The sequence below is a fragment of the Salvelinus fontinalis genome, chromosome 14 (genome assembly GCF_029448725.1).
Source record: "Salvelinus fontinalis isolate EN_2023a chromosome 14, ASM2944872v1, whole genome shotgun sequence".
Classification (NCBI taxonomy): Eukaryota; Metazoa; Chordata; class Actinopteri; order Salmoniformes; family Salmonidae; genus Salvelinus; species Salvelinus fontinalis.
The window spans coordinates 37,485,558-37,509,365 of NC_074678.1; the positions used below are offsets into that span (position 1 = coordinate 37,485,558).

At 46.4% G+C, this 23,808-nt stretch overlaps 1 protein-coding gene across 2 annotated transcripts in view; it reads left to right on the forward strand.

Moving 5' to 3' along the window:
• LOC129810766 (collagen alpha-1(XXIV) chain-like) overlaps positions 1 to 23,808 on the forward strand; it is a 234,889-nt gene that overhangs the window by 35,769 nt on the left and 175,312 nt on the right. For both annotated transcript variants that reach the window (XM_055861629.1, XM_055861630.1), the window contains exons 4-5: positions 8,236 to 8,289; positions 21,680 to 21,733. In XM_055861629.1, coding sequence (XP_055717604.1) covers positions 8,236 to 8,289; positions 21,680 to 21,733 — 108 coding nt within the window. The remainder of the gene's footprint in view (positions 1 to 8,235; positions 8,290 to 21,679; positions 21,734 to 23,808) is intronic.

The following is a 23,808-nucleotide window of genomic DNA, read 5'->3' on the forward strand; positions in this document are numbered from 1 at the left end:
TTTTTTCAAGTGATGAGAGGGATGATGAGAGAATCATATAGCCCATTGGGTCTCTCAGTACAACCCCATAAGCCATATCTTGAAATATGCAGGCAGATGAATTGAAAGTAAGTTTACATTGTAATACTTCTGACAGCCAACTTTCTAGCTCCACCCACAACTTCCGGACTTTATAGCATTCCCAGAAAGTATGGAGATTGAGTTATTATTAGATTTACACTTAAGACATTACTCTGCCATTGTGCTGTAGAATTTGTGAATTTTGTGTATTGTATAATATATTCTATACATTAGTTTATACTGGATTAAGCGTACATTTTCGTTAACTGTAATTTTGTTAGTTATGCATCAACTTTCCCTCCATCTTGTGCCAACATCAATTACTTTTAAGTCTTGGTTCCAATTGTTTATATTGTTTTCTAAGAGATTGTCAGTTGGATAGGCTCTCTGCAAGGTTTTGTATAACTTCTCTTTCCACAGGAGGTTTGTTGCACCTGAGTGGAATGATATCAAGTACATAAAACATATGGTTTCCATTTGTTTGATGCCATTCAATTTGCTCCATTCCAGCCATGAGTTGTCTTCCCCTCAGCAGCCTCCACTGTCTCTATTGTATGAACTTCCAATATGACCCAAATAAGATTCTCTCAACGTTGCTCTGATGTCCAAAATATTTCAAATTGAAATTTCGTGACATGTAACTTTTAAGTTGCCTGTATTTGAAACGATCTACATTGGTCAGTCCAAAATTACTTTTTAATTCTGTCATGGAAATAAATCTATTTCCTGTTACCAAGTCATTTATGGTTTCTATGCCTTAAATTTTTTATGTGGACCAATTTCTCTGTGAATTCTAAAAACTATCCAGGGATTGCTCCATAAGGTTGTGGTTTTTAAGGAGTGATATTGGTTCTTGTAGAATCCGTTTCATTTCATTCCATATTGTTATGAGGTTCTTAACTATGAAGATGTTAATGTTCTTAGCTTAATCTTTTGAAAACAAACATGTAAAAAGATTCTGAGGATGAGCATGTGCATCTTCAATATGTACCCATTGTTCCTCTTTAGTGCATTTAACGATATGTCGCTAGTAAAAGCCTTGGGTAGCGAGTTGATACAATTCCTGGATGTCTGGATGTTTTAAATCACCCTCAGACTGGGGAAGATTTATTTGCCCATATTAAGTCTGTTATGATCGAATATACTTGTCAGTGGCGACCCGTCATTCAGGGCAGGTGGGGCAGAGCCCCAACCGTTTTGAGCCCCACCTGTTTAGCTATAATAAAAAAAAAATATATATATATATATATATATATACAATGCAGTCGGAAAGTATTCAGACCCCTTGACTTTTTCCACATTTTGTTACATTACAGCCTTATTCTAAAATGGATTAAATTTAAAAAATCCTCAGCATTCTACACACATTACCCCATAATGACAAAGTGAAATTTTAGCAAATGTACAAAAGATTCATTTAAATAATGCCTTGTTCACATAAGTATTCAGTCCCTTTGCTATGAGACTCGAAATTGAGCTCAGCTGCATCCTGTTTCTATTGATCGTCCTTGAGATGTTTCTACAACTTGATTGGAGTCCACTTATGGTAAATTCAATTGATTGGACATGATTTGGAAAGGCACACACACCTGTCTATATAAGGTCCCACAGTTGACAGTACATATCAAAGCAAAAACCAAGCCATGAGGTCGAAGAATTGTCCGTAGAGTTCCGAGGCAGGATTGTGTTGAGGCACAGATCTGGGGAACGGTACCAAATAAGTTCTGCAGCATTGAAGGTCCCCAAGAAAACAGAGGCCTCCATCATTCTTAAATGGAAGAAGTTTGGAACCACCAAGGCTCTTCCTAGAGCTGGCTGCCCGGCCAAACTAAGCAATCATGGGAGAAGGGCCTTGGTCAGGGAGGTGACAAGAACCCAATGGTCACTCTGACAGAGCTCTAGAGTTCCTCTGTGGAGATGGGAGAACCTTCCAGAAGGACAACCATCTCAGCAGCACTCTACCAATCAGGCCTTTATGGTAGAGTGGCAAGACGGAAGCCACTCCTCAGTAAAAGGCACATGACAGCCCGCTTGGAGTTTGCCAAAAGGCACCTAAAGGACTCTCAGACCATGAGAAACAAGATTCGCTGGTCTGATGAAACCAAGATTGAACTCTTTGGCCTAAATGCCAAGCGTCACATCTGGAGTAAGCCTGGCACCATCTCTACGATGAAGCATGGTGGTGGCAGCATCATGCGGTTTGGGATGCTTTTTAGAGGCAGGGACTAGGAGACTAGTCAGGATCAAGGGAAAGATGAACGGAGCAAAGTACAGATAGATCCTTGATGAAAACCTGATCCAGAGCGCTCAGGACCTCAGACTGGGGCGAAGGTTCACCTTCGAACAGGATCGCGACACTAAGCACACAGCCAAGACAATGCAGGAGTGGCTTCAGGACAAGTCTCTGAATGTCCTTGAGTGGCCCGCCAAAGTCTGGACTTGAACCCGATCGAATATCTCTGGAGAGACCTGAAAATAGCTGTGCAGCGACTCTCCCCATCCAACCTGACAGAGCTTGAGAGGATCTGCAGAGAAGAATGGGAGAAATTACTCAAATACAGGTATGCCAGACTCGAGGCTGTAATCGCTGTCAAAGATGCTTCAACAAAGTACTGTGTAAAGGGTCTGAATACGTATGTAAATGTGCATTTCAGTACAATTTTTTTTTTGACTTGTCATTATGGGGTATTATGTGTAGATTGATGAGGGGAAAAACGATTTAATACATTTGAAAAAAAAATCTGTAATGTAAAAAAATGAGGAAAATGTCAAGGGGTCTGAATACTTTCCGAATGCACTGTAGTGTACAGTCGTGGCCAAAAGTTTTGAGAATAACACAAATATTAATTTCCACAAAGTTTGCTGCTTCAGTGTCTTTAGATATTTTTGTCAGATGTTACTATGGAATACTGAAGTACAATTACAAGCATTTCATAAGTGTCAAAGGCTTTTATTGACAATTACATGAAGTTGATGCAAAGAGTCAATATTTGCAGTGTTGACCCTTCTTTTTCAAGACTTCTGCAATCCGCCCTGGCATGCTGTCAATTATCTTCTGGGCCACATCCTGACTGATGGCAGCCCATTCTTGCATAATCAATGCTTGGAGTTTGTCAGAATTTGTGGGTTTTGTTTGTCCACCCGCCTCTTGAGGAATGACCACAAGTTCTCAATGGGATTAAGGTCTGGGGAGTTTCCTGGCCATAGACCCAAAATATCGATGTTTTGTTCCCCGAGCCACTTAGTAATCACTTTTGCCTTATGGCAAGGTGCTCCATCATGCTGGAAAAGGCATTGTTCGTCACCAAACTGTTCCTGGATGGTTGGGAGAAGTTGCTCTCAGAGGATGTTTTGGTACCATTCTTTATTCATGGCTGTGTTCTTTCGGCAAAATTGTGAGTGGGCCCACTCCCTTGACTGAGAAGCAACCCCACACATGAATGGTCTCAGGATGCTTTACTGTTGGCATGACACAGGAATGATGGTAGCGCTCACCTTATCTTCTCCGGACAAGCTTTTTTCCGGGTTCCCCAAACAATTGGAAAGGGGACTCATCAAAAAAAATGACTTTACCCCAGTCCTCAGCAGTTCAATCCCTGTACCTTTTGCAGAATATTAGTCTGTCCCTGATGTTTTTCCTGGAGAGAGACACCAGGCCATCCCCTTCTTGACACCAGGCCATCCCCCAAAAGTCTTTGCCTCACTGTGCATGCAGATGCATTCACACCTGCCTGCTGCCATTCCTGAGCAAGCTCTGTACTGGTGACGCCCCGACCCCGCCCCTGCTGTATCAACTTTAGGAGATGGTCCTGGCGCTTGCAGGACTTTCTTGGGTGCTCTGAAGCCTTCTTCACAACAATTGTACTGCTCTCCTTGAAGTTGTTGATGATCCGATAAATGGTTGATTTAGGTGCAATCTTACTGGCAGCAATATCTTTGCCTGTGAAGCCCTTTTTTTGTGAAAAGCAATGATGATGGTACGTGTTTCCTTGCAGGTAACCATGGTTGACAGAGGAAGTACAATGATTCCAAGCACCACCCTCATTTTGAAGCTTCCAGTCTGTTATTCGAACTCAATCCGCATGACAGAGTGATCTCCAGCCTTGTCCTCTTCAACACTCACACCTGTGTTAGCAAGAGAATCACTGACATGATGTCAGCTGGTCCTTTTGTGGCAAGGCTGAAATGCAGTGGAAATGTTTTTGGGGGGATTCGGTTCATTTGCATGGCAAAGAGGGACTTTGCAATTAATTGCAATTCATCTGATCACTCTTCATAACATTCTGGAGTATATGCAAATTTCCATCATACAAACTGAGGCAGCAGACTTTGTGAAAATTTATATTTGTGTCATTCTCAAAACTTTTGGCCACGACTGTACTTTATTTACCAGGTTTATTTGCCATTAAGTAGTATGCTTTATTTGAGTTTAACATGTAGTTGTTGGCTTTCTTCAAAAGTTAAAGATCGTATTCCTGCTTAAGTTCAGAAATGTAGTTTTCTGCTTTACCTTGTAAAGATTTTTTATGGGCTTTTTCTAGGAGTGATTTATTTTTCTTTATTTTTAATTTTGAAAACATAATTGACTTTTGCAGAATATGATATTATCATTCCACATATGTACGCCTTAAAAGTCATCTCAAATTATGCTGGGGTTGGCTTTTCTCTGTCCTCTATGTCTACATTTGTAATGGCAAAGGTTTTTAATTTTTTATGTATTTCATTTTTTACGTATTTAATACATTTCGAGTCCAGAAGATGCGCACTCTTCATTCTCCAAATTCTGTTGCTAACTGTATTTTCTATTGGTGTAATTAAGCATGATACCGGAGAATGATCCGATATCACTATATCATACGTTATTTAATCCAGTAAATTGTTGAGTCCATTTTTTAAAATAAAATGTAGTCAATTCTTGAGTAGCTTTTCTTACTTTGACAACAACAAAAAAAGTTGTTTGTTGTTGGGAATCGTAATCTCCAGGTGTCATGTAAATTATTTGTAGAAAAAAAAAATTGTCAGCCTCTTTGGAGGCTCCCAACAGTAAATTAGCCTATTTTATTACAACGTCTGCCAATCTTATCGAATGTATGCTTAAGGTCACCTGCTAAAATAATAGTTCCTGACTGGATTTGATCTAATATAGCTTTAATTGGTTCTAAAACGACCAGATTTACCCCTGTTGGGATATACTGTACAATGAAATCAATGTGTATCTTTCATCAAGGTACAATTCAGCATTAGAAAACGTGCTTCTTGGTCCATGTGCTGGGATATAAGGGACAATTGTGTATTCTTATTTGTCAGAATGCCTACACCTCTGCTGTTACTACAGTAGGTGGCAACATAGGCGTTTCCAACCCAGCTCCTCTTTAAATGTTTCATTTAAAAAAAAAAATATGTAACTCTTACAAGAAAACTACATCTGCTGACAATCGTTGTAAGTGTTCGAGAACAATATGCTTTTTTCCCCTCAAGGAGCCCTTGAACATTCCATGTGATAAGTTGGACATTGTTGGTCTTTACTAGTATAGAATCAAAGTTAACCTTATCTGTACCATCTATCATTGAAGAACCAGGTAAAACATTTTAGCAGACATGACATATGAGGGCTGTGGGCATTCCATAGAATGGGAGGATCATGTTTACAATAACTATGTATTTATACTATTACAGCCCATTATTTAGCAGGTAGTAATTTAGAAATAACTACAATAGCAATTACCTACTCTGCTGAAAAAAAATAGCATAGATCAGCATTTGCTGTATTTTTGCTGGTGACCAGCCATCACTGTGTTTTTTCTGGTGACCACTAACCTTCGCTGTGTTTTGGACACTGGTTTTGGACACACAAAACCAGCATTAAGTCACCTTATTATGATGGCTTTGCAAAGTGATGTTTCATTTCTTTTGGAATCCAGCCAGAGCGGGGATATCCAAAAATGTGAACTTTTATTCACCCACAATCTGCATTCAGAATGACTGCCAGGGTTGGAAAGATGAGATGATTAAATGAGACTACCTAAAGCATCTAAACTGGAACAACCATTTTGGTAACAGGTGCAATAAGTCCAACTAACATATTGGATTAGTTTAGAAAAATGTATGTTCTTTATCTTTGTGTAGCATAAAAAAACAGATATTGAAAAAATATATAATAATCATACTGCAATAGAGCATGCTGGGAAATATGATAATGATGGCCATGATTTTGCAGACCAGCTTGACCAGCTAGACCATGCTGGACCAGCATAGACCAATTTGGTCACCAGCATACCAGCATCACCAGTATAACTGCATAAGCTGGTCAACAGCATCACCAGCTTGACCAGCTAGTCGGTCAGCCTAACCAGCTAGACCATGCTGGTCAGACCAGCTTGACCAGCATCATACCAGCATATACCAGCATGAACCAGCTTGAAATTTAGGCTGGTCTATGCTGATTTTAACATTTAGGATATTTTGATGGGGTCCCATTGAGATCCAGTTTGACTCGACACTGGGATTTGAGGAGGATGTTTTGGGGGAGTTCACCCCAGCTGCACACTTCAAAGGCACTTCAAAGAGGGAGGAAGTACAGCTTTCTCAATCATCACCTTCTTGATTCACTTCCTCTATCTGAAATACATTTCACTGCTGGTACTATTAGTGCAGAGAACAATGGTAAGTGCAGCAGTCAGTCTGGTGTTACCTACAGTAGAAAGCAAATGAACAGATATGACATGGCACATGCCATAAAGATACATGTAAAAGCGAAAAGACATAAGGGGCCGTGTGAAATGTTGAATACACTCCCAGTTTTAGGGTTTTGTTAGGCACAACATGCTGCTAATATTATCATCAGATAAAGAAAGAAGAATCATTGTCTCTCTTGGTCCTGTTGTTTTGGTGAGAAGAAGGCGGTAGTAGTGCACTCAATGTTTCCATCACTGTGTGTGTAGGAGTGTGGCTCCATGAGCAGCCAGCTGTTTCTGTCTCTGAGACATTATCTCTTTGTCCCTCTGATACTGACAGAGAGGAATAGAATGTGCAGGACTCCCTCAGAAATGCACACACACACACACACACACACACACACACACACACACACACACACACACACACACACACACACACACACACACACACACGTGTACTCGCAAACACACACATACACACACTCTTCATTTATTATTCTGTATTATCTAAAATAGTTTTTCCATGACTGTCTGTGTGTATTATATTTCCTGACCGTCAGACTCTTTCATGCTGTTTAGCAGCTTGCTAAATTGTGAACACAGTGTCATAGCAGTCAGATTGTCATCAGTATTACCCATCCAGAGCCAAGGCACTCAGCGAACCCTCTTCCTGTAAGTTGGTCCAGTGATATCCTCTCTCTCTCTGTTTGTTTGACTTGGATCATCAGCCCATGAAGGATACATGATAACTGCAAATTCATTTGAAAAGCCTCCAGTTTCCAATAATACTTTAAAGGAAAACTCCACCCAAAAACTGTATTTTGCCATTTGTTTCATTAGTCCATTGTTGATATAGTCTCAAAATGTTTTGCATGTCAGCAAACAAGTTTTCAAGATGTATAACTTTCAACATACAGAAATACAGCCGGTATGATGCATTTTGCATCATAAATACATCATACCGGATGTATTTCTGTATTTTGAAAGTTAACAGGTGAGCTCCGTACTCCGTGGAGTGGATGTGTGCTTTCGTGGGAGTTTCTTATGCATTTGTGGGATGGCAAAAAATCTACCACATAACATACCAGGTTTAATGTAATAAAAATAATGTTTTACCAGTACTTTACTAGAGTCTTCAGTTCCAACACTGGAATTTAAAAGTGTTGAGAACATGTGTGTTGCGCTTTTTTCTCTCCTTCTTCTTTTACATCTTGCGTCCAAACAAACATGAAGTGGAATCATACCATGTGTTTCTTCCTGCGTTGACAAAGAGTTTATGTTAATCCCAGAACTGGCTAAAAGCTTTGCCATTACTGCTTTGGAGAACATTGGCCTCTCTTAAATATAGTAAACACAGTATCCACCTCCCCACATCTGCCTGTACATTAAACAGCATTTAGAACTTATTTGCGTGTCTGTGACGTCTGTGTCTCTCTCCTCTTGTCCTTTCTCTTCTCTCTTTCTTTTTTCTCTCTGTCTCTTTCTCTCTCTATAAAAGGGTCCTCCTGGTCCCCGTGGTCTACCTGGTCCTGCTGGGAAGAGAGGAGCTCGGGTGAGTACTGTAAACTGTGTTTTACCTGTCTGTGGACAGGTGTGATGTCACTGGGGTGTCATCGAGCCTTAGAAGGTGCCACTCCCTTCCCTGATGTGATAGGCAGCTTAAAAGATAAACATCACAGACGCAGCTGAACACTAGCAGTGTTTTATGTACAGTGTTGTACGGTGCTACAGTATGTTGATATAAGATCTCTAAAGGTCATGATGGATTTTAAAATGGCTTCTTCAAGGGTTATTCAAGGACATGTCAGGAAGTAGCTAGTTGTGGTCCTCAGTACGGCCAATGTGAGGTCAGGTTTATTGTCCTGGTGAGGCATGTTAAGACTGAACCTGCCAGAGAGCACAGATGCACACAGCTCACACACCCACTCTGTGGCTGAATACACTTCTCAATGCACTCTCACGTCGTCACCATCAATCCACAGACACAAGCTAGACACAACCCATATGTCTTTGGTTTGGCTGTGTTCACCCCAGTGATCCAGCACCGTGACAGAGCTGCTGACAGACATGCTAGTGGTTTATGTGATTCCAATAAGAACCAGGGATGAGCAGTAATGGTGCGGCTGAATGAGATGATCCTGTGAGAGGAGAACACATACAATGTTTACAACACTGGGCCAAGGTAGAGCATCAAGGTAGAAAAGCAGCGCCAGATGGGGCTGTGTCACTTGTGTTGTTGAGACTGAACAATGCTCTGATCATTACGCTCTGATCACAGCACAGAGGAGATCATTCAACAGCACTAGACATGATTTGACCTAAATGCTCTGGCATTTGAACATTCTGCTATCTACAGTATTAGACTGAATGGTATACATTTATGCTTTGAGAGAGGTAGTTACCTGGTGCGTGCGTGCGTGCACAAGTACAAGTGCAAGTACATGTGTATGCCTGCCAGATATAATAATGATAATAAGAATGATAATAATAATATTAATGATAATTATAATGATAATGATAATGATGATAATAAAGATAACGCTAATAATAATGATAATGATGGTAATGATGATAATAATGATAATAATAATAAATGATGATGATAATAATAATAATGATAATAATCATGATGATAATAATGATAATAATGATGATAATAATAATAATGATAATACTAATGATGATAATAATAATAATGATTATACTAATAATGATAATAATGATGATAATAATAATGATAATAATAATGATGATAATAATAATGATAATAATACATGGGACTTATATAGTGCTTTTCAAGGACCCAAAGTCGCTTTACAATTGTGAATTAATAGAAAAACAAAAAAACAAGAGTCAAAACAAAACATCAGACTAAACAAACATCAGACTACTAAACAAAACATCAGACTAAACAAACATCAGACTACTAAACAAAACATCAGACTAAACAGACATCAGACTACTAAACAAAACATCAGACTAAACAAAACATCAGACTACTAAACAAAACATCAGACTAAATAAACATCAGACTAAACAAAACATAAGACTGAAGAAAACATCAGACTAATAAACAAAACATCAGACTAAACAAAACATCAGACTACTAAACAAACATCAGACTAAACAAAACATCAGACTAATAAACAAAACATCAGACTAAACAAGACTTCAGACTAAACATAACATCAGACTACTAAACAAAACATCAGACTAAACAAAACATCAGACTACTAAACAAACATCAGACTAAACAAAACATCAGACTACTAAACAAACATCAGACTAAACAAGACTTCAGACTAAACATAACATCAGACTAAACATAACATCAGACTACTAAACAAAACATCAGACTACTAAACAAAACATCAGACTACTAAACAAAACATCAGACTAAACAAAACATCAGACTACTAAACAAAACATCAGACTAAACATAACATCAGACTACTAAACAAAACATCAGACTAAACAAAACATCAGACTACTAAACAAACATCAGACAAAACAAAACATCAGACTAATAAACAAAACATCAGACTAAACAAGACTTCAGACTAAACAAGACTTCAGACTAAACATAACATCAGACTAAACAAAACATCAGACTAAACAAAACATCAGACTAAACAAAACATCAGACTACTAAACAAAACATCAGACTAAACAAAACATCAGACTACTAAACAAAACATCAGACTAAACAAAACATCAGACTACTAAACAAAACATCAGACTACCAAACAAAACATCAGACTAAACAAACATCAGACTAAACAAAACATCAGACTACTAAACAAAACATCAGACTAAACAAACATCAGACTACTAAACAAAACATCAGACTAAACAAAACATCAGACTACTAAACAAAACATCAGACTACCAAACAAAACATCAGACTAAACAAACATCAGACTAAACAAAACATCAGACTACTAAACAAAACATCAGACTAAACAAACATCAGACTACTAAACAAAACATCAGACTAAACAAAACATCAGACTACTAAACAAACATCAGACTAAACAAAACATCAGACTAAAGTTAAACCTGAATATACTCAAGGGGAGCAAAGGAGAACCTCTCTCGGTTTTCATCTCTGTAATGTCTTCTTTAAAACACGTCACTTCTCTTGGTTCCGCTTGTTTAGTGTGAGTCAGACAGACAGGGACCCTCCAGCAGCCAGCCAGGCAGGCAGTAAACATTGTCTACATGTAAACTACTGTATAATGGTAAATCCCTGTGGGACCCAACTTTGGAAACATATGGTTTGCATACGGTGTGGTGACTCATAGAGACATAGACAGTCAGGGGAGGCTTCTTATGTGGTGAAAAATGGCTGTAATGGGTTGTTGTGTCTGTGTGGGCTGCAACCTCTGCTGCCTCAGCAAGATACAGACCTCCAGACCTCACTGTACTGTACCTTAGCTTAGTCCCACACTCCACAGGTGGCAGCACTTTAAACACACAGAACAAACCCCCACTTTAAACCATCTCCTCTGAACTGAGAGAGATGGAGGGAAGGAAAGAGATAGAGGGGGGGAGAGAGAGTTACTGTGATGGAGGGGGAGAGAGAGAGGCAGGTAGTGGGGTAAATTAGGACAGGGGTGGGAGGAAGGTAGAGGAGGAGAGAGAGAGGCAGGTAGTGGGGTAAATTAGGACAGGGGTGGGAGGAAGGTAGAGGAGGAGAGAGAGAGGCAGGTAGTGGGGTAAATTAGGACAGGGGTGGGAGGAAGGTAGAGGAGGAGAGAGAGAGGCAGGTAGTGGGGTAAATTAGGACAGGGGTGGGAGGAAGGTAGTGGAGGAGAGAGAGAGGCAGGTAGTGGGGTAAATTAGGACAGGGGTGGGAGGAAGGTAGTGGAGGAGAGAGAGAGGCAGGTAGTGGGGTAAATTAGGACAGGGGTGGGAGGAAGGTAGAGGAGGAGAGAGAGAGGCAGGTAGTGGGGTAAATTAGGACAGGGGTGGGAGGAAGGTAGAGGAGGAGAGAGAGAGGCAGGTAGTGGGGTAAATTAGGACAGGGGGTGGGAGGAAGGTAGAGGAGGAGAGAGAGAGGCAGGTAGTGGGGTAAATTAGGACAGGGGTGGGAGGAAGGTAGAGGAGGAGAGAGAGAGGCAGGTAGTGGGGTAAATTAGGACAGGGTTGGGAGGAAGGTAGTGGAGGAGAGAGAGAGGCAGGTAGTGGGGTAAATTAGGACAGGGGTGGGAGGAAGGTAGAGGAGGAGAGAGAGAGGCAGGTAGTGGGGTAAATTAGGACAGGGGTGGGAGGAAGGTAGAGGAGGAGAGAGAGAGGCAGGTAGTGGGGTAAATTAGGACAGGGGTGGGAGGAAGGTAGAGGAGGAGAGAGAGAGGCAGGTAGTGGGGTAAATTAGGACAGGGGGTGGGAGGAAGGTAGAGGAGGAGAGAGAGAGGCAGGTAGTGGGGTAAATTAGGACAGGGGGTGGGAGGAAGGTAGAGGAGGAGAGAGAGAGGCAGGTAGTGGGGTAAATTAGGACAGGGGGTGGGAGGAAGGTAGAGGAGGAGAGAGAGAGGCAGGTAGTGGGGTAAATTAGGACAGGGGTGGGAGGAAGGTAGAGGAGGAGAGAGAGAGGCAGGTAGTGGGGTAAATTAGGACAGGGGTGGGAGGAAGGTAGTGGAGGAGAGAGAGAGGCAGGTAGTGGGGTAAATTAGGACAGGGGGTGGGAGGAAGGTAGAGGAGGAGAGAGAGAGGCAGGTAGTGGGGTAAATTAGGACAGGGGTGGGAGGAAGGTAGAGGAGGAGAGAGAGAGGCAGGTAGTGGGGTAAATTAGGACAGGGGTGGGAGGAAGGTAGAGGAGGAGAGAGAGAGGCAGGTAGTGGGGTAAATTAGGACAGGGGTGGGAGGAAGGTAGAGGAGGAGAGAGAGAGGCAGGTAGTGGGGTAAATTAGGACAGGGGTGGGAGGAAGGTAGAGGAGGAGAGAGAGAGGCAGGTAGTGGGGTAAATTAGGACAGGGGTGGGAGGAAGGTAGTGGAGGAGAGAGAGAGGCAGGTAGTGGGGTAAATTAGGACAGGGGTGGGAGGAAGGTAGAGGAGGAGAGAGAGAGGCAGGTAGTGGGGTAAATTAGGACAGGGGGTGGGAGGAAGGTAGAGGAGGAGAGAGAGAGGAAGGTAGTGGGGTAAATTAGGACAGGGGTGGGAGGAAGGTAGAGGAGGAGAGAGAGAGGCAGGTAGTGGGGTAAATTAGGACAGGGGGTGGGAGGAAGGTAGAGGAGGAGAGAGAGAGGCAGGTAGTGGGGTAAATTAGGACAGGGGTGGGAGGAAGGTAGAGGAGGAGAGAGAGAGGCAGGTAGTGGGGTAAATTAGGACAGGGGTGGGAGGAAGGTAGAGGAGGAGAGAGAGAGGCAGGTAGTGGGGTAAATTAGGACAGGGGTGGGAGGAAGGTAGAGGAGGAGAGAGAGAGGCAGGTAGTGGGGTAAATTAGGACAGGGGTGGGAGGAAGGTAGAGGAGGAGAGAGAGAGGCAGGTAGTGGGGTAAATTAGGACAGGGGTGGGAGGAAGGTAGTGGAGGAGAGAGAGAGGCAGGTAGTGGGGTAAATTAGGACAGGGGTGGGAGGAAGGTAGAGGAGGAGAGAGAGAGGCAGGTAGTGGGGTAAATTAGGACAGGGGTGGGAGGAAGGTAGAGGAGGAGAGAGAGAGGCAGGTAGTGGGGTAAATTAGGACAGGGGTGGGAGGAAGGTAGTGGAGGAGAGAGAGAGGCAGGTAGTGGGGTAAATTAGGACAGGGGTGGGAGGAAGGTAGAGGAGGAGAGAGAGAGGCAGGTAGTGGGGTAAATTAGGACAGGGGTGGGAGGAAGGTAGAGGAGGAGAGAGAGAGGCAGGTAGTGGGGTAAATTAGGACAGGGGTGGGAGGAAGGTAGAGGAGGAGAGAGAGAGGCAGGTAGTGGGGTAAATTAGGACAGGGGTGGGAGGAAGGTAGAGGAGGAGAGAGAGAGGCAGGTAGTGGGGTAAATTAGGACAGGGGGTGGGAGGAAGGTAGAGGAGGAGAGAGAGAGGCAGGTAGTGGGGTAAATTAGGACAGGGGTGGGAGGAAGGTAGAGGAGGAGAGAGAGAGGCAGGTAGTGGGGTAAATTAGGACAGGGGTGGGAGGAAGGTAGAGGAGGAGAGAGAGAGGCAGGTAGTGGGGTAAATTAGGACAGGGGGTGGGAGGAAGGTAGTGGAGGAGAGAGAGAGGCAGGTAGTGGGGTAAATTAGGACAGGGTTGGGAGGAAGGTAGTGGAGGAGAGAGAGAGGCAGGTAGTGGGGTAAATTAGGACAGGGGTGGGAGGAAGGTAGTGGAGGAGAGAGAGAGGCAGGTAGTGGGGTAAATTAGGACAGGGGTGGGAGGAAGGTAGAGGAGGAGAGAGAGAGGCAGGTAGTGGGGTAAATTAGGACAGGGGTGGGAGGAAGGTAGAGGAGGAGAGAGAGAGGCAGGTAGTGGGGTAAATTAGGACAGGGGTGGGAGGAAGGTAGAGGAGGAGAGAGAGAGGCAGGTAGTGGGGTAAATTAGGACAGGGGGTGGGAGGAAGGTAGAGGAGGAGAGAGAGAGGCAGGTAGTGGGGTAAATTAGGACAGGGGTGGGAGGAAGGTAGTGGAGGAGAGAGAGAGGCAGGTAGTGGGGTAAATTAGGACAGGGTTGGGAGGAAGGTAGTGGAGGAGAGAGAGAGGCAGGTAGTGGGGTAAATTAGGACAGGGGTGGGAGGAAGGTAGTGGAGGAGAGAGAGAGGCAGGTAGTGGGGTAAATTAGGACAGGGGGTGGGAGGAAGGTAGAGGAGGAGAGAGAGAGGCAGGTAGTGGGGTAAATTAGGACAGGGGGTGGGAGGAAGGTAGAGGAGGAGAGAGAGAGGCAGGTAGTGGGGTAAATTAGGACAGGGGTGGGAGGAAGGTAGAGGAGGAGAGAGAGAGGCAGGTAGTGGGGTAAATTAGGACAGGGGTGGGAGGAAGGTAGAGGAGGAGAGAGAGAGGCAGGTAGTGGGGTAAATTAGGACAGGGGTGGGAGGAAGGTAGTGGAGGAGAGAGAGAGGCAGGTAGTGGGGTAAATTAGGACAGGGGTGGGAGGAAGGTAGAGGAGGAGAGAGAGAGGCAGGTAGTGGGGTAAATTAGGACAGGGGGTGGGAGGAAGGTAGAGGAGGAGAGAGAGAGGAAGGTAGTGGGGTAAATTAGGACAGGGGTGGGAGGAAGGTAGAGGAGGAGAGAGAGAGGCAGGTAGTGGGGTAAATTAGGACAGGGGGTGGGAGGAAGGTAGAGGAGGAGAGAGAGAGGCAGGTAGTGGGGTAAATTAGGACAGGGGTGGGAGGAAGGTAGAGGAGGAGAGAGAGAGGCAGGTAGTGGGGTAAATTAGGACAGGGGTGGGAGGAAGGTAGAGGAGGAGAGAGAGAGGCAGGTAGTGGGGTAAATTAGGACAGGGGTGGGAGGAAGGTAGAGGAGGAGAGAGAGAGGCAGGTAGTGGGGTAAATTAGGACAGGGGTGGGAGGAAGGTAGAGGAGGAGAGAGAGAGGCAGGTAGTGGGGTAAATTAGGACAGGGGTGGGAGGAAGGTAGTGGAGGAGAGAGAGAGGCAGGTAGTGGGGTAAATTAGGACAGGGGTGGGAGGAAGGTAGAGGAGGAGAGAGAGAGGCAGGTAGTGGGGTAAATTAGGACAGGGGGTGGGAGGAAGGTAGAGGAGGAGAGAGAGAGGCAGGTAGTGGGGTAAATTAGGACAGGGGTGGGAGGAAGGTAGAGGAGGAGAGAGAGAGGCAGGTAGTGGGGTAAATTAGGACAGGGGTGGGAGGAAGGTAGAGGAGGAGAGAGAGAGGCAGGTAGTGGGGTAAATTAGGACAGGGGTGGGAGGAAGGTAGAGGAGGAGAGAGAGAGGCAGGTAGTGGGGTAAATTAGGACAGGGGTGGGAGGAAGGTAGAGGAGGAGAGAGAGAGGCAGGTAGTGGGGTAAATTAGGACAGGGGTGGGAGGAAGGTAGAGGAGGAGAGAGAGAGGCAGGTAGTGGGGTAAATTAGGACAGGGGGTGGGAGGAAGGTAGAGGAGGAGAGAGAGAGGCAGGTAGTGGGGTAAATTAGGACAGGGGTGGGAGGAAGGTAGAGGAGGAGAGAGAGAGGCAGGTAGTGGGGTAAATTAGGACAGGGGTGGGAGGAAGGTAGAGGAGGAGAGAGAGAGGCAGGTAGTGGGGTAAATTAGGACAGGGGGTGGGAGGAAGGTAGTGGAGGAGAGAGAGAGGCAGGTAGTGGGGTAAATTAGGACAGGGTTGGGAGGAAGGTAGTGGAGGAGAGAGAGAGGCAGGTAGTGGGGTAAATTAGGACAGGGGTGGGAGGAAGGTAGTGGAGGAGAGAGAGAGGCAGGTAGTGGGGTAAATTAGGACAGGGGTGGGAGGAAGGTAGAGGAGGAGAGAGAGAGGCAGGTAGTGGGGTAAATTAGGACAGGGGTGGGAGGAAGGTAGTGGAGGAGAGAGAGAGGCAGGTAGTGGGGTAAATTAGGACAGGGGTGGGAGGAAGGTAGAGGAGGAGAGAGAGAGGCAGGTAGTGGGGTAAATTAGGACAGGGGTGGGAGGAAGGTAGTGGAGGAGAGAGAGAGGCAGGTAGTGGGGTAAATTAGGACAGGGGTGGGAGGAAGGTAGAGGAGGAGAGAGAGAGGCAGGTAGTGGGGTAAATTAGGACAGGGGGTGGGAGGAAGGTAGAGGAGGAGAGAGAGAGGCAGGTAGTGGGGTAAATTAGGACAGGGGTGGGAGGAAGGTAGTGGAGGAGAGAGAGAGGCAGGTAGTGGGGTAAATTAGGACAGGGGTGGGAGGAAGGTAGAGGAGGAGAGAGAGAGGCAGGTAGTGGGGTAAATTAGGACAGGGGTGGGAGGAAGGTAGAGGAGGAGAGAGAGAGGCAGGTAGTGGGGTAAATTAGGACAGGGGGTGGGAGGAAGGTAGTGGAGGAGAGAGAGAGGCAGGTAGTGGGGTAAATTAGGACAGGGGTGGGAGGAAGGTAGAGGAGGAGAGAGAGAGGCAGGTAGTGGGGTAAATTAGGACAGGGGTGGGAGGAAGGTAGAGGAGGAGAGAGAGAGGCAGGTAGTGGGGTAAATTAGGACAGGGGTGGGAGGAAGGTAGTGGAGGAGAGAGAGAGGCAGGTAGTGGGGTAAATTAGGACAGGGGTGGGAGGAAGGTAGAGGAGGAGAGAGAGAGGCAGGTAGTGGGGTAAATTAGGACAGGGGTGGGAGGAAGGTAGAGGAGGAGAGAGAGAGGCAGGTAGTGGGGTAAATTAGGACAGGGGTGGGAGGAAGGTAGTGGAGGAGAGAGAGAGGCAGGTAGTGGGGTAAATTAGGACAGGGGTGGGAGGAAGGTAGAGGAGGAGAGAGAGAGGCAGGTAGTGGGGTAAATTAGGACAGGGGTGGGAGGAAGGTAGTGGAGGAGAGAGAGAGGCAGGTAGTGGGGTAAATTAGGACAGGGTTGGGAGGAAGGTAGAGGAGGAGAGAGAGAGGCAGGTAGTGGGGTAAATTAGGACAGGGGTGGGAGGAAGGTAGAGGAGGAGAGAGAGAGGCAGGTAGTGGGGTAAATTAGGACAGGGGTGGGAGGAAGGTAGAGGAGGAGAGAGAGAGGCAGGTAGTGGGGTAAATTAGGACAGGGGTGGGAGGAAGGTAGTGGAGGAGAGAGAGAGGCAGGTAGTGGGGTAAATTAGGACAGGGGTGGGAGGAAGGTAGTGGAGGAGAGAGAGAGGCAGGTAGTGGGGTAAATTAGGACAGGGGTGGGAGGAAGGTAGTGGAGGAGAGAGAGAGGCAGGTAGTGGGGTAAATTAGGACAGGGGTGGGAGGAAGGTAGAGGAGGAGAGAGAGAGGCAGGTAGTGGGGTAAATTAGGACAGGGTTGGGAGGAAGGTAGTGGAGGAGAGAGAGAGGCAGGTAGTGGGGTAAATTAGGACAGGGGTGGGAGGAAGGTAGAGGAGGAGAGAGAGAGGCAGGTAGTGGGGTAAATTAGGACAGGGGTGGGAGGAAGGTAGAGGAGGAGAGAGAGAGGCAGGTAGTGGGGTAAATTAGGACAGGGGGTGGGAGGAAGGTAGAGGAGGAGAGAGAGAGGCAGGTAGTGGGGTAAATTAGGACAGGGGTGGGAGGAAGGTAGAGGAGGAGAGAGAGAGGCAGGTAGTGGGGTAAATTAGGACAGGGGTGGGAGGAAGGTAGTGGAGGAGAGAGAGAGGCAGGTAGTGGGGTAAATTAGGACAGGGGTGGGAGGAAGGTAGAGGAGGAGAGAGAGAGGCAGGTAGTGGGGTAAATTAGGACAGGGGTGGGAGGAAGGTAGAGGAGGAGAGAGAGAGGCAGGTAGTGGGGTAAATTAGGACAGGGGGTGGGAGGAAGGTAGAGGAGGAGAGAGAGAGGAAGGTAGTGGGGGTAAATTAGGACAGGGGTGGGAGGAAGGTAGAGGAGGAGAGAGAGAGGCAGGTAGTGGGGTAAATTAGGACAGGGGTGGGAGGAAGGTAGTGGAGGAGAGAGAGAGGCAGGTAGTGGGGTAAATTAGGACAGGGGTGGGAGGAAGGTAGAGGAGGAGAGAGAGAGGCAGGTAGTGGGGTAAATTAGGACAGGGGTGGGAGGAAGGTAGAGGAGGAGAGAGAGAGGCAGGTAGTGGGGTAAATTAGGACAGGGGGTGGGAGGAAGGTAGAGGAGGAGAGAGAGAGGCAGGTAGTGGGGTAAATTAGGACAGGGGTGGGAGGAAGGTAGTGGAGGAGAGAGAGAGGCAGGTAGTGGGGTAAATTAGGACAGGGGTGGGAGGAAGGTAGTGGAGGAGAGAGAGAGGCAGGTAGTGGGGTAAATTAGGACAGGGGTGGGAGGAAGGTAGTGGAGGAGAGAGAGAGGCAGGTAGTGGGGTAAATTAGGACAGGGGTGGGAGGAAGGTAGAGGAGGAGAGAGAGAGGCAGGTAGTGGGGTAAATTAGGACAGGGGTGGGAGGAAGGTAGAGGAGGAGAGAGAGAGGCAGGTAGTGGGGTAAATTAGGACAGGGGTGGGAGGAAGGTAGTGGAGGAGAGAGAGAGGCAGGTAGTGGGGTAAATTAGGACAGGGGTGGGAGGAAGGTAGAGGAGGAGAGAGAGAGGCAGGTAGTGGGGTAAATTAGGACAGGGGTGGGAGGAAGGTAGAGGAGGAGAGAGAGAGGCAGGTAGTGGGGTAAATTAGGACAGGGGTGGGAGGAAGGTAGAGGAGGAGAGAGAGAGGCAGGTAGTGGGGTAAATTAGGACAGGGGTGGGAGGAAGGTAGAGGAGGAGAGAGAGAGGCAGGTAGTGGGGTAAATTAGGACAGGGGGTGGGAGGAAGGTAGAGGAGGAGAGAGAGAGGCAGGTAGTGGGGTAAATTAGGACAGGGGTGGGAGGAAGGTAGAGGAGGAGAGAGAGAGGCAGGTAGTGGGGTAAATTAGGACAGGGGGTGGGAGGAAGGTAGTGGAGGAGAGAGAGAGGCAGGTAGTGGGGTAAATTAGGACAGGGGTGGGAGGAAGGTAGAGGAGGAGAGAGAGAGGCAGGTAGTGGGGTAAATTAGGACAGGGGTGGGAGGAAGGTAGAGGAGGAGAGAGAGAGGCAGGTAGTGGGGTAAATTAGGACAGGGGTGGGAGGAAGGTAGTGGAGGAGAGAGAGAGGCAGGTAGTGGGGTAAATTAGGACAGGGGTGGGAGGAAGGTAGAGGAGGAGAGAGAGAGGCAGGTAGTGGGGTAAATTAGGACAGGGGTGGGAGGAAGGTAGAGGAGGAGAGAGAGAGGCAGGTAGTGGGGTAAATTAGGACAGGGTTGGGAGGAAGGTAGTGGAGGAGAGAGAGAGGCAGGTAGTGGGGTAAATTAGGACAGGGTTGGGAGGAAGGTAGTGGAGGAGAGAGAGAGGCAGGTAGTGGGGTAAATTAGGACAGGGGTGGGAGGAAGGTAGTGGAGGAGAGAGAGAGGCAGGTAGTGGGGTAAATTAGGACAGGGGTGGGAGGAAGGTAGAGGAGGAGAGAGAGAGGCAGGTAGTGGGGTAAATTAGGACAGGGGTGGGAGGAAGGTAGTGGAGGAGAGAGAGAGGCAGGTAGTGGGGTAAATTAGGACAGGGGTGGGAGGAAGGTAGAGGAGGAGAGAGAGAGGCAGGTAGTGGGGTAAATTAGGACAGGGGTGGGAGGAAGGTAGAGGAGGAGAGAGAGAGGCAGGTAGTGGGGTAAATTAGGACAGGGGGTGGGAGGAAGGTAGAGGAGGAGAGAGAGAGGCAGGTAGTGGGGTAAATTAGGACAGGGGGTGGGAGGAAGGTAGAGGAGGAGAGAGAGAGGCAGGTAGTGGGGTAAATTAGGACAGGGGGTGGGAGGAAGGTAGAGGAGGAGAGAGAGAGGCAGGTAGTGGGGTAAATTAGGACAGGGGGTGGGAGGAAGGTAGAGGAGGAGAGAGAGAGGCAGGTAGTGGGGTAAATTAGGACAGGGGGTGGGAGGAAGGTAGAGGAGGAGAGAGAGAGGCAGGTAGTGGGGTAAATTAGGACAGGGGTGGGAGGAAGGTAGAGGAGGAGAGAGATTCCTTGTAATGGAGTTTCTCATGGAGGAGAGGGAGGAGAAGGAACAGGAGGAAGAGGAGGAGGAGGAGGAGTGAGCTTCAGTTAATTTTTCCTTTCTGCCATAAAAACCACATGGTCTCAGCCAGGCAACCTCACCAAACACTAAGTGGAGTTAAAGTCATGGAAAGTAGAGTGCCAGGGGGACAGGTTGGTGAGCTGGGTGGTAGAAAGAGATGATGGCAAGCACCACAACACAACCCAGTGTCAGAGGACACTCAGACACCTGTAATCCACTAGCTGTGGGTTATCATTACCTCTCCAGTATATCTCTGTCATCTCCTGATCACAGCCATTATGGTGACTGGTTACTGTTAAATTAAAGAGAGCAGAGTCTTACCTCATGGCTTTAGTGTGTAGTGGGTGTTTTAGAGGGAAAGCAGTTTAAGCCAGGCAACAGCATTGGTATAGATGTGTGTGTGTACGTGCGTGCGTGTGTGTGTTTGTGTGTGTGCGCGTGCGTGCGTGCGTGCGTGTGTGGGTGGGTGGGTGTAATTGCACATGCGCGTGTGGTTGTTCCCACATGTGTGAGTTGTTCTCAAATAAATGCGTGTGTGTGTGTGTGTGTGTGTGTGTGTGTGTGTGTGTGTGTGTGTGTGTTGTGTGTGTGTGTGTGTGTGTGTGGTGTGTGTGTGTGTTGTGTGTGTGTGTGTGTGTGTGTGTGTGTGTGTGTGTGTGTGTGTGTGTGTGTGTGTGTGTGTGTGTGTGTGTGTGTGTTATAAGTTGTTCATTTGAAAGTGCATTCCTGTGCGTTTTAAAGGTAGGGCAAAGTTTGGCACATGAAGAGAAATGACGGAACATATAATAATATATGTGTAATACTCAACTTCTTACTACTTCACGGTCAATGAATCACTCATTCTAGATAACAGCAGTTTTAGCAACACATGTCTGCCTTCTCTACCTTTAATCTCTGTAGCTAAGAGATCGTATGACTTAGTCTAAATGCTATGCTGTTAGCTGTCACTGTGATATGCTGATAGTTTCTCACTCTCTCTCCCTCTCTCTCTCTCTGTCTCTCTCTCTCTCTCTCTTTCTCTCTCTCTCTCTCTCTTTCTCTCGCTCTCTGTCTTTCTTTCTCTCTCTCTCTCTGTCTCTCTCTCCCTCTCTCTCTCTCTCTCTCTCTCTCTCTCTCTCTCTGTCTCTCTCTCTCTCTCTCTCTCTGTCGCTCTCTCTCTCTTTCTCTCTCTCTCTCTCTCTCTCTCTGTCTCTGTCTTTCTTTCTCTCTATCTCTCTGTCTCTCTCTCTCTCTCTCCCTCTCTGCCTCTCTCTCTCTCTGTCTCTGTCTTTCTCTCTCTCTCTCTCGGTCTCTTTCTCTCTCTGTCTCTCTCTCTCTGTCTCTCTGTGTGTGTGTCTCTCTCTCTCTGTCTTTCTCTCTCTCGCTTTCTCTCTGTCTCTCTCTCTAACTCTCTTTCTCTCTCTCCCTCTGCCTGTTTCTAGGGTCCTACTGGTCCACATGGAAACCCCGGCTTGCCTGGTCCTCCTGGTACCAAGGTGAGTGCCCTTCTCCTGAGTTTGGGGGCACAGATGTCCCCCTGGGGCTCCAGAGAGAGTCCTGGTTGATGTTGTGGTGATGTGGGGGCTTTGATGAGGGGTCAGCCTTGACCAGTTTTATAGACAAGGCCCTGGCTGTAATGTTCAATGTCATACTCTGACTCCTAGACTCCTTTGGTCCAACGGACTAACCCTTTGGACAATATAGACTCTTCCCAGCCATTGCCATAGTGAAGAGCAGCAGCAAAGTTTTTATTGGATGGAAAGTGCCCCCTGGGCATGACGGAGGCCTTTGATTGACTGCTCTATGCTGATTGACGAGGGGAAAATGCCTCTGTCTGCCATTTGATTGAGTAGGCATTAAAGGGGAGGGGCGGAGTGGAAGGGAAGGGAAGGTGTTGAAATAGGTGCATGGAAAAAAACTGGTGTTGGTGAGAAGGAGTGTTTATTAATTTGTTCTTGGATGAGAAGGACAAGAGAAGGATACACGTGTAGATGGATTTGGTTTTTCCATAGAGTATACGTTGCAGCTTGCTGTGATGTGAGTCCCTTTAATGACCCTCAAGGCAAGGGGTTGACTTGACTTCTGTCCTGAACTGGTGGGTTGTTAGTTGAAACGCTCTAGTCGACTGGGTCAAGTTGAGGCTATGGGAATATTACAAGAATAGTCACAGTAACAGGTATAGCAGGGGCTGACATCGTCAATATGTTGTTATTTCTACAGTATGTTTTAGTGATTGCAGCCTGATGTTCAGGCTCTGTTAATATGTACAGGCTCTGTATTACCGATCCTGAATCCTCTGATTGGAGATCAATGACTTCAAGGCAGTTTCCATATTTCCATATCACAGTTTATTTGGGGAATTATTATTAATTATTATTATTTGGGTATGCAAGACATTGATATGTTCAAGGGAACTTTACCATATAAAATTCCCTGTCTACACTCAATTCAAAGTTCTCCAGAAAAGCTACTTCCTGAATAAAGTCATAAATAAAGTAATTGTTGTGATTCAGAGGGAGAGTATTATGAAAGGGAGATCTTAAAGAGTTTCAGTAGAAACGTCAACATTGGGGCCCACCAGATCAGATCATATGGCCCATGTGTTCTGACTGAAACATACTGTACGTGATTATACTGGAGCATCAACTAGCTGGCCAATTTCATACCATATTTCATATCGCTCCAGTAATAATTTGTTTTGCAATAAAAGTGATGATGATAGGCATTTATTTAGAGCTCTGTGATTGTGTGTTTTGGGTTTGAGGTTTACGCCTCATTAGCGTACATTAGATCAGGTTTTAAGGGGGAAGGGCCCCGCTACGGTGGTTTGAGGTTTACGCCTCATTAGCGTACATTAGATCAGGTTTTAAGAGGGAAGGGCCCCGCTACGGGGTTTGAGGTTTACCCCTCATTAGCGTACATTAGATCAGGTTTTAAGGGGGAAGGGCCCCGCTACGGTGGTTTGAGGTTTGCCCCTCATTAGCGTACATTAGATCAGGTTTTAAGAGGGAAGGGCCCCGCTACGGGGTTTGAGGTTTACCCCTCATTAGCGTACATTAGATCAGGTTTTAAGAGGGAAGGGCCCCGCTACGGTGGTTTGAGGTTTACCCCTCATTAGCGTACATTAGATCAGGTTTTAAGGGGGAAGGGCCCCGCTACGGTGGTTTGAGGTTTACCCCTCATTAGCGTACATTAGATCAGGTTTTTAAGAGGGAAGGGGCCCCCGCTACGGGGTTTGAGGTTTACGCCTCATTAGCGTACATTAGATCAGGTTTTAAGAGGGAAGGGCCCCGCTACGGTGGTTTGAGGTTTACCCCTCATTAGCGTACATTAGATCAGGTTTTAAGGGGGAAGGGCCCCGCTACGGTGGTTTGAGGTTTACCCCTCATTAGCGTACATTAGATCAGGTTTTAAGAGGAAAGGGCCCCGCTACGGGGTTTGAGGTTTACCCCTCATTAGCGTACATTAGATCAGGTTTTAAGAGGGAAGGGCCCCGCTACGGGATTTGAGGTTTACGCCTCATTAGCGTACATTAGATCAGGTTTTAAGGGGGAAGGGCCCCGCTACGGTG